General features: G+C 43.4%; 1 protein-coding gene across 1 annotated transcript; it reads right to left on the bottom strand.

The window, feature by feature from the left end:
* Positions 1–860: 860 nt before the first annotated feature.
* Positions 861–10,886, bottom strand: klf5a (Kruppel like factor 5a). Its single transcript, XM_020639156.3, has 4 exons — positions 10,456–10,886; positions 8,239–9,388; positions 6,916–6,975; positions 861–3,791 (listed from the first exon to the last, which is right to left on the bottom strand). Exons 1-4 carry the CDS (start codon positions 10,615–10,617, stop codon positions 3,613–3,615), a joined length of 1,551 nt encoding a protein of 516 aa, XP_020494812.1. The 5' UTR covers positions 10,618–10,886; the 3' UTR covers positions 861–3,612.
* Between the last annotated feature and the right edge of the window lie 143 nt (positions 10,887–11,029).

The following is an 11,029-nucleotide window of genomic DNA, read 5'->3' as shown; positions in this document are numbered from 1 at the left end:
TGAGAACAGTCTCCACTCTGACCTGTGGAGCAGCGCCCCTGGACTTTCATACAATCCTTTCCACCGGGATGGAGAGGGGGATACGGTGCATGGAAAGACAAAGAAAGAAAAAAAAAAATGATATTAAATAAGAAGAGCGGAGGAGGAGAACGAGGAGAGAAGATGTAGGAGGACGGAAGTGGTTGATTGGGTCTCCCTAGAGATTCTTTTGTTTAGATTGTTCTGCATTTCACTGCTTTCACTCTCTCCCCTCCACCTCCCTCTTTTTCTGACATCTGAGGTAGATTACAACAGAGACCCTGGGTCACATTTATGACTTAAATCAAGAACATATGTTGTGTATGTGTGTGTGTGTGCGTGTGTGTGTGCAGTACAGCCCGTTCAATTCAGTGGGAATCCCCTGCAGTCCCCGAGTGGTGGTCAAATTTATTTTCTTGTCCATTGTCTCTCGCTGGGACATCAAAGGACTATTGTTTGCTGATCAGCAAGGGTGCTGCAGGTTACATGCAGGTCCCGGACAAGAGCTCCTCTCCCCCTTCATCTCCCCTCCTTATCTCCTTTCGCTGAAACTGAAATCTTAGGTGGGCTGAATCTCCACAGAGAATCAGCCCTCACATAGAACCCATGTTTAGATTTGAAAAGATTCAATGAGTTTAAGCTTTATTGTTTAATTTAAGGCCTTGATGAGGCTTGTTTTATTGTCCCACACCACACTCTCTGTGGCTTAATCTTCAATACATTGCTTTAATATAAGCATTATGACTTTTCCCATACATTAATCCCTGCCAGACCTAAGCCCCAATATTCAATCTTTTTGTTTGACAAGAATCTTAATAATAATTTCACTGCTAGACCACATCTGTAAAAGTGTCAGTTGACTTTATTAGGTTCGGCTTCACTCAGTTGAAAAAAAACAACTTTTGTCTTTGGAACGTTTACCTAGGAAGAAAATAAATCTACAAAATAAGTCATTGAAAGGACAATATATAAAACAATGGCATCAAAATATCTTTGACAAGAGAACAAAATTGAAAAGAAAGAAGGCTCAAATATTTTTTGGATGCAGGGCATTTTCCTCTTATGGCCCTTTTGTTTACAAAATCATAACAAAAGAGGAATTAAAAAAAAAAAAAGTTATTTACAGTGCATATATTTACATTAAGGCATTTTTGCTGGGGGGAAGGACGGCTAATCTGATATAACCCCCCACTTCTACACAATCAAATAAATAGTCAGATTTACCATGATACATTACAGTGCTATATTATCTTTATGCTACCTGCAGTGAATGAACAGATACAGTTAGAGGTGCAGGCTTAATCATACCATCAACATGGACATTTAAGTGTACATTTAAAGGATAGGATCACATATGTTCAAGTCTGTCTAAAGATAATACTCCATAAATCCATGAGTAGAGTTTTTGTTTGACGCCTTGACGATCTTAATGAGACATTTCAATGAAGTAAATGGGGAGGAAATAATTAATCTGTGGATAAATCCCTGCTCAAATTCAATGAAAGTATCTCTTTCTGTCAGTCCTCAGCACACAACTCAACAAGGAAACACTGAACACTGATTATGCACCAGTGGAACATTTCCATAATTCTCAGAGCACTTGGAGAACCCTACCGTTTTTTTCCAATGATAAAAGAACAACAAACCTAACTCTTATATCTTCTTTTAGACAGATTATTTTTTAGCTTCTACAATATGCTTCTCTTCAAGCACAAGAGGAACCTTTAGAGATGCAAGTGTACACAAGTTATTTTGAAAACTTAAGCCAATGCACCACTATCTGTTATAGCTCGTTTCAAATCTTGTAATTGAAGTCTTAAAAAATAGACCACATAAACACACAAAGAAAAATTGTTGTTGCCTTTTTCAATTCCGGTGTTAAACCCTTGCATGACCATGCCATCATCCTCCTTCTGTACTCGTGCCTACGTCTCATTGCTTTACCTACAGTCAGCTAACTTACATGACTTCAGGGTTCCCATCAGGTGGGAAAACAAAAACAAGGTATTCAGTGCCTTTTGTTGATTTTGTCCCCTATCTTTCCTTACGCTGTTTATGTTTTACGTCGGGATTTCTTCTTTCTTAATGGCCAGTTGGAATATGTGCAGTAACCAGTGATACTTGCCATTTGTATATGTGAATATTCATTTCAGAAAGACTTGAAAAAAAACTGTGGACCCATCCTTAACAAAACACACATCCATGTTTGATAAACCGATAGAGCCAAGTTGTGAGTTGTGTACAATCAGAGAGCATTAAAGACAGGACTGATTCTCAAAAAAAAAAAAAAAAATCACGTCAGGATGGTATTCTGTTTTTGCAATGTGGCCTGAGCCCAGCCGTTACATTACCATGACTGATGGGTGAGCTTATTATTATTTATTTTTTTAACTGAACTTTAACCTCTATTGGATTAAGAGATAAAAACAGCACCATGTGTGTTTAAAAAGACTGTCTACACTGATCTGTTACCTGTGAACACAACACACATAAACCAGAGAAGGAGGCACTTAATAAGGTGTCGACGATGAAGACGAAAACTTTGGTTAAAACATTTGAAAGGAGTTAAAACGCAGGGTGAGAAACTGTTTTTTTTTTATTCAGGCTTGCGCATCAAATCGAGAATATTTTTGTTTTAACTGAATTAATTGCGGGATTTGTCTAAGGGTTCGTTCTACTTACATCTGGTTGGAAATCCATCAAAAAGGCAGCATGAATAATTCATCGCCTAATTGCTGCTCTTTAGCAACAACCTGCCTCCCTCTGTTCTAAAACCTAAAATCTTTCTATCTCTCCATCTGCTCCACTCGCTCGTATCCCCCCCTCCCCCCGCACTCTCTTCCCTCTCTCCGGAGTATAAATGCCTTCAATTTTTAATATCAATGAAACAGCAATGATTTGTGTGGCGTTCAAAGACATTCAGTCTAGTAGTGATAGTGATCGTTCCAGTGGTGAATGAGATGCATGAGCCAGAAAAGGCTCAGACTTAGATTTCCAATTCTAGTGCAAACCGAAGGATCAAATCTGGACATTCCAGTTACATATTAAAAACTAACAAACCAAGGAATTAACAAAGATTTGGCTTGACCAGTTTTGCAAACAAACACTTCTCCATTATAAAAAATAAAATAAAAATGAAGCTAGTTCTGTGTTAGAACAGGGACAAAACATGTACAAGTTTTGAGTGGTAAGTGCTTTCATTCCAGTCACACAAAAGAGTTCAAAAAGACCAGGAAACACATTTTGGAGCTCCCTTTTTCTTTTTGTTAATGTTTTTTCTTCTCTGTAGCTGTCCAAAGAGATCAACTACTTTTGGAGGTCTATGGACCTTCTACTTAGGTCTTTCTACTTAAACACCTCCAAACTGCCCCGCTCTGGGTTAAGCGCAAAACATCTGTTAGGCTATCGTACCATGTTAGCACATTGTAGCAGCACCAGGAGGAGCTGTGGTGTCAGTGAAAGCTGCTCTGCATCCGGCAGCTCTTAACATTGTAGCTGTTGGAGTTGTGGAGGATTTGATTGAGTGCTTTAGGTGTCAGGATAGTGCTTTTTGTGTTTTTTGTTTTTTTTTCTGTAGTGTGTGTGCAAATGCTGCTAGTTCTGGTGTCTCTTCATGTGCAAAGCCAGGTGGTCTGATCGGGAAAAGGAGCGTGAGCAGACAGCGCACTGGAAGGGTTTGGCGCCCGTGTGCTTCCTGTAATGACGAGTCAGCTCATCCGAACGTGCGAAACGCCAGTCGCAGCTGTCCCATGTGCACCTGTACGGCTTCTCACCTGCAGAACGGGAGAGAGAGAAGAAAAAAAGTGTGAATGAGTGCCGTTGCAAAACTGAACAAAACTGAGCTTAGCTTCCTCCTTAAGCAAATGATCTGTGTGCAAGGATGTTCCCTTTTGTAATAAGCACTGATGAAACTAATGATCAATAAAACAAAAGTTAATTCCCTGAATTATATGATTCATACTGTTGGGTGGAGGTAGTGGGGAAACAGGCTTTACTGAAAAGTCCAGTCGTCTAACAACACAACGAATCATAACACTGTCACAGGCATCCATCAACCCTAACGCTGCACAAGTTTCCCACGGACTTGTCTGCATTCTCTGTGCCTTAGTCTTTGTAATTTGTTTCTCTGTCGCTCTGCCATTTGAATAATCTTCAGCTGTAGCCTCGGGCATTTTGTTAAAGAAAACTAGTGTGACTTGTCTCCTGCAGCCTCAGCAAAGTCTTAGGCGAACCCTCCACGCTGTAATGCACAAGTACCAATCCAGGTCCCCACCTAGTGGGTATTATTTTAGTTATTATTTCTTTGCTGCCACTGACCTTTCTGACACATAATATACAGGAGGTGAATTTGAATTTGTTTGTTTGGCACTCAAATAAGAAATGACTTTCTGGAACTATCCAGACAAATTGATGCTTCAGAAAAAACTCCACTGAGGAAGGTTCCCTCTTCGGTTTGTCTAAGATTTGAAAGCTCAGGTGACATAACCTTCTACTAAGGTAAATCTAAGGTTTCTGAATCCTCATGCTTGTCACATTGCCGCAAGACATAATTGTAATGTAATCTAATGAAAACTGCTGTCGTTGGAACACCTGTCTTATCCTCATACCTGTTTGAATATTTTCTAAGCAGTTTTTTTTTTTTTTTTTTTTAACAAGGCAAGAATTAAGTATTTTGCAAATCTCAAATAACATGCCTCAACTGCATCTGCTTCTACTGAATAAACAGGGGAAAGACCTGACCAGTGTTTCCTGTGGAACTATTGAGAGACAATGGTTAAAGGTGCACTATGGGGGTGTTGGTGGTGAAATTTGAAAGTTGGAGAAGTGAAACAATTCTATGCTATATTTTCTGTACTGAATATCCAAACTTTATTCAAAGAAAAAAAAATGGTTCCCTGGAACACTGTTTGGAGCTTAAAAGCTACCAGGGGAGTTACAGTTTCACTGTTGCCCCACCTTAACTTCTCCCGGATCATTTTATCTTCAAACAGTGTTACAGACCAAATATTCCTCTGAGGACAGTTTGTGTATAGAGTTTATGGACATACCACAGAATCTATACATTTCTCCAACTTTCAAATTTCTCTACCAAAACTACATAGTGGACCTTTAAGTAAAAGACAATAGAGTTAGATGTCCCTTTTACCTACAGGTAATTCTGTAGCAGAAATCTCAGGACTAATAAAAACAACTGCAAAACTATGTGCATGCTGGAAACCACTACCGGTTAAGTAAAGACAAATGTTTTTTTTTAGTCATTTGGAAGAGCAAACTGTTCAAACAAGCACAGCAAGCTCTGCAGCTTCACTAAAACAACCACAGTAAGTCTGTAAGGGAATTAACCAGAGCGTCACCAAACTAAGAAACACACACATACACACACACACACACACACACACACACACACACACACACACACACACACACACACACACACACACACACACACACACACACACACACACACACACACACACACACACACACACACACACACACACACACACACACACACACCTGAAGCTGAACACAATGAGGAGAGACAATGAACAAAAAAAAACAAAGTAAACTGGGAGGAGAGGACAAACACACACACACACACACACACACACACACACACACACACACACACACACACACACACACACACACACACACACACACACACACACACACACACACACACACACACACACACACACACACACACACACACACACACACACACACACACAGGCAGACACACAAACAATCAGGGTAATGGATGTTGATGGAGATTAGAGTGGGAACTCCCACGGGGAACCAAACGCATTAGGAATCATCTCATACAGATTACTGACAGGTGTGTGTGGACATATGTGTGGGTTTGTGTGTTAGTGTGTGTAAGCATGCATTCAAGCAGCTGAATAAGAGGCATAGAATGAGTAATAGACAAAGATAGAAACGGGGTAGGGGGTTGGAGGGGATTGAACAAAGCAGAGCAGAGGATGATTAAATGAAGAAAAGTAATAAGAAAAAAAAGAAGGGTTAAAAATAAAGCACGACTGACAAAGGAAAGGGAGGAAATGCAAGTCGCTGCTTACATCCTTTTTCATGTCTCCTGTTCTCATCTTGTGGTCGGTAATAACTGCAATAACCTCAATAAGCCTTCCTCATGAATGACGCCACATCTAATTGTCGTGTCAAGTTCCCAATGCTGAAATGTGAAGCATGCACACCCGCAATGATGTTCTGAACAAGTCGTTCATATTCGGAAGTGGGACAGACTCAGTGGTAAAAGTGAGTGTTTATGCGTGTGGCTCCAGATGAGTGAGGTATGCGCAGATATCCACAGAAGCTTTGTTTTGTTAGCTGCAGCGAGGTGGGGCCCATCACCTAAGAGCGTGTTTGTTGAATTTGTTCATCCAAAACTAATAGTGAAAAATATAAAAGGAGACAGATAGAAAGGGAGGGGGGGCGTGGATATTAGGAACCAGATAATCAAAGATACTTTTGTATCTGCCCTGACAGATCGTATGTATATTCATAAAGGCAAACAAGTCAATCTCATCACAGAAAAGTCAATGAAAACAAATAAACATTTGATGTCTGAACATGCACAGGGATCCTAAAAGAGATGACACCCCCACGACTCACTCTGACCACATAGTTGGAGAGTCATCCCCTGGCAGAAGTGTGTCACTTCCACCTGTTTTGATGGAATAGTATATTGGGCAGAGGATGGGAATGGGGTAGGATACATTTACACACACATGCCAGGAACACAACACTCTGCCTAGCAACTTGGTGCCAGCACAGATACCGAAATACGAGTCATGTGGGCAGCACGGGTTTTTTTTTTTTTTTTGTTGACGAGTGCCATCTAAAAAAGCGGCATTAATTAGAAGAATGTCTTACCGGTATGAGTCCTGAGGTGTGCTTTCAGATGGGACGACTTGGTGTAGACCTTCTTGCAGCCTGACAACAGAGAAGAGATAAACACAAACAGAAGGCTTAGTCCAAAGCCAAAATAATAAATAACGTGTCAGAAATGTGTTTACCCAATAAACTGAGCCGGAGTATGTTAGAAATGTGAGCTAACGAAGAACAGAAGCTGTTTGGAATGAGATATGCTACATGTGTGTTTCTGTTTTTTTTTTTTTAAACGTTTTCAAAAAGTACACACAGTCTCTTTTTGGGATAAAAAATGTTAAACTTTAGCATATTTACAAAGTCAAATATTCAACTTTTTGCCACATGCTTTGTTGAAAACTTCTGTTCACTACACCTGTTAGTTTGGCAACAGGTTGGAGACATTGTAAGTCCAACTTGGCACACAATGTGAAACACAGAATGTAGATTGAAATGTCAAAAGGTCACTTTGGATTTTTGACAGAATTTCTGCTGATTCTTTTTAATACTTTGGGATTTAAAAAAAACAACAACTATAAATTTGAAGTATTGCAAAGATGAAGTAGTGACGAGCTTTAGCAGGAGTGTGACTAATACACACTTGGTAAAGTGTGGAGATATCCTAGCGTGAATATGATGGATCTGCTTCATTTGCTTATAGAGGTGAGACATGTGCTTACTTGCAGCAGGAGGCTCTGCTTAAGCCTATTTTACATGCTTCCACAGGCTAGCTGACATTACATGTCCTACAAGTAGCTGCACATCGTACAGCCTGTGTGTGTGTGTGTGTGTGTGTTTCAAAAAAGGTTATGTGCGTAATCACCAGTGGGACTGTATGCAAATATGTGCGACTGTAGGAAAAGATATATTTAATTAACACACACCCTGGCGCCCACACACACACACACACACAGGTTCATTCCACAATCATACCAGCGATGACGTTAAAGCCACAACAATGCAAGCGCTCACTGCTAAGTGTGCTTGAGTCGTTTGAGGTGAGATGATACATACAAATTAGTTTTACAGCAGACAGTGAAATGAAAGGCTTTGTCTTATGATGTCCTTTGCCAAATATTTTAATTCCAGGTCAGTGTGAGCTCTGTTGTAGCTGTAAAACATATCGTGACTCAAAGGCCAGGGAAAGCGAATCAAGATGCAGAGCATGTCATTTTTTAGAAATGCACAGTAGTCTTAAAATAAAACTGGCATTCTTAAGCTGGGCAACCTGATATTCACCTGACCACAGAGCAGTATAATAAATAAACCCACCCAAGTGACAAGAGTCAGCATGCAGGTGCATTAGTGGTGCTTTGTTGTTGTTCTAACCTGGGTAATCACAGTGGTGGATTCGTCGTTTCTCCAAGTCCGGGTTGTTCCTCCGGTTGTAGCGGACTGGCAAAGTGGTCTGAGCTGTGGTTGTTGCTGGGGTTGTTGCAGGATTTTGTTGGAGGCCAGTGGCCTGGCCTGGGGCCGCTGTGGGACCTGTAGTTATGGGCAGGGCTAAGCTGCCTGGTCCTGAGCCCGGCGTGAGTCCAGGAGAGCTGCCTGCCAGCTTGGAGGCAATGGTTGCCGCGTACGAGGGAGGCGGGGACATGGCATGGAGCAGCTCCTTCTGCCTGTCAGGGCTGCCGGGCTCCGAGCTGGGTGGGGAGGGCGGCAGGTAGGGTGGCTGCTGCTGAAGGAAATGTTGGTGCACCTGAGCGTGAGGGTGTGTGTATGCTCCTCCACCCAGGCCACAGTAGGAAGGCTTTGTCGTCTGCTCTTGCTGAGATGCAGAAGAAGCTGCCGGCAAATCGTGGAAAGGCGCGTGGATTGTGGAAGTGGAAGTGTGATGTATCTGCTGATGATGATGATGCTGCTGCTGCTGCTGCTGCTGTTGATGCTGCGCCTCCATACCATTGCCATGGTGATGGTCCAAGCCAGAGTTCAGCAGCTGAAACAGTGAGCCGCCATTGTCGTGGTGGTGGAGAGCATGCTGTTCAAACTGTGACGACATTTCCTGTTTTACAAACACCTCCGGCGCTGAATCGCCACTGCTGCCGCCTCCAGACTGGTTGAAAACACTGGTGAAGTCCGGCAACCCTGTTATCGCCATGTTTATGGCCGAGGTTTCCATGGCGACGCCGCCAGGGCCGTGCCCGGATGTGCTGCAGGCACTGGCGGGCGTCGCGTTGGGGCAGTGCAGCTGCAGGTTCGGGGAGAAACACGGGGAGGCGTTTTCTGTTTTGATTTGGGTAAGACCTGTGTGGTTCTGGTGCTGATGGGGACGAGACTGCTGACACAAGCCCATCCTCAGGTACGCGGCGTCAGGGAGGTAAAGATTCATGTTGAGGGTGTAGGGAGGCCCGTTGTGGTCGTATGTGAAGAAGTGATCTATCGCGGACGCGCCATCTCTCTGTGACTTCTGTTGGCCGTCTGATGAAGGCGGAAGGGGAAGAGAATGAGGGGAGAGATACCTGTCCATCTCACATTTTGCCTGGGAATAAAAACAAAAACAGAAGGTCTGTTAACACTCACTTCACGGCCTTAAAGTGAACTTTGCCTAAATGCGTGCAGCTCCTGCTACAGCTGTGATCTCGTGATCCACCATGAAACTATTCTGAGGTGCTATTTCGAGGAGACAAAAGGTTTTGATAGGACAGTCACCGCTCAAACATTTATCAAGTAGTCATCAATAGGCGCTTGCCACATTCCCTCTATGCCTGCAAAGCTGAACTCAGAAACCTCCCAGCTGCGACGCCAGGTTGAGACTCGAGGGCCAGGTTTTCACAGCAATAAAGAATTAAATCTAACACCTCTGACTGAGAAATGGGGAATCTCTGCAGAAGATAACAGTCTAAAGAAAGCAACCTATGCCCTGCCTGACAGGTGATTTTTTTTTTTTTTTTAGGTCAAACACCACCTTGCTTCTATTGTTGCGCCATGGTCTCATAAATGTTGAATCTGAATCTGTAACTGAAAAGTTAGAGAAGCCCTGCAGCAGAGGATGAAACAACAACATGAAAGGGAATGGGGAAACACCCATGACTCCCTGTCCGCTGCAGCAGCAGCAGCAGCAGAAGCAGCAGCAGCAGTCTGAGGATGGGCTGCTATTTCTAGGCTCCTGATCCTACCAGCTGTTAAACAGGACTCTCTCCTATGCTGCTGCACAACTTTCCTGTGAACAGCGGGACAGAGTTGCCGGGACCTTTGCTGTCCCGAGGCTGGAGTCAGTTGTTGTCAGCGTGGTATGACGGTGAGAGGGGACGCCAACAACTGCTGGCCAACTGGTTGGCACAGATAGAAAACATGCGGTGAATGCGTTCACAGGCGGAGCAGTGGCTAGGCTTCACGTCCAGCTGGTCGCTCGCATATTACAGCAAATAGTGCAAAAAAAAAAAAAAAAAAAAAAAGTGATGATTACAGCCCCCCGCAACAACACCGATTGTATATAAGAGTCCAACGAAAAAAAAAACCAAACAAACAACCTGGATCTACAACCTCTCTGCCACGCCCATTCAATGAAATACATCACTAAATGTGTAAAATGGATTTGGTTTCTACCTGAGTGTAGTCGTTCCCAGTCTTATCCGTGTCTGTGATCTTGCAATCCAAGCCGAACAACGCCGACTCCTCCAGGGGGAATCCGGTGGGCAGAGTGGTCTTCTGCAGCGGGTAGAAGGGATCCTCCTGCCCGCCGCCGCTCATCGTCAGCGTCGCGGCCATGAAGCTCCGGTGCAGCGCCGCAGACGAGCTTTCGTCTTGTTACGCAAAGAGGATGCTACAGCCGTACTGTGGGTGGAGGGGGGTGGAGGGAGGGGAAGGAGTGAAGACGACGAGGTGAAAAGAGCGGTGTGGCGTGGTGGTTAGTGTTGGGAGTTATGACTGCTCCATCTCCTTCCACTTGTTTCATCCCCTCCGCCGGCCCACGGACAGTTTTCTATCTCCTGTTCGTAGGGCGGAGCAGCCACAGTGTAAATACAGCACATGCACCGCCCACAGTTCCCTTTAAAAGCCTTTGATCATTCATTCAACCAGCCACCGCCCTACGCTCCATCTAAATACATTAACAACACTGTCGTAGAGTGCACAGAGTGCCAGCCAGACATCCACAGAGGCAGTGAAGGTTAAACTCACC

The sequence above is a fragment of the Labrus bergylta genome, chromosome 10 (genome assembly GCF_963930695.1).
Source record: "Labrus bergylta chromosome 10, fLabBer1.1, whole genome shotgun sequence".
Classification (NCBI taxonomy): domain Eukaryota; kingdom Metazoa; phylum Chordata; class Actinopteri; order Labriformes; family Labridae; genus Labrus; species Labrus bergylta.
Note: the sequence above shows the minus strand (reverse complement) of the source record. Positions and strands in the feature narration are given on the sequence as shown.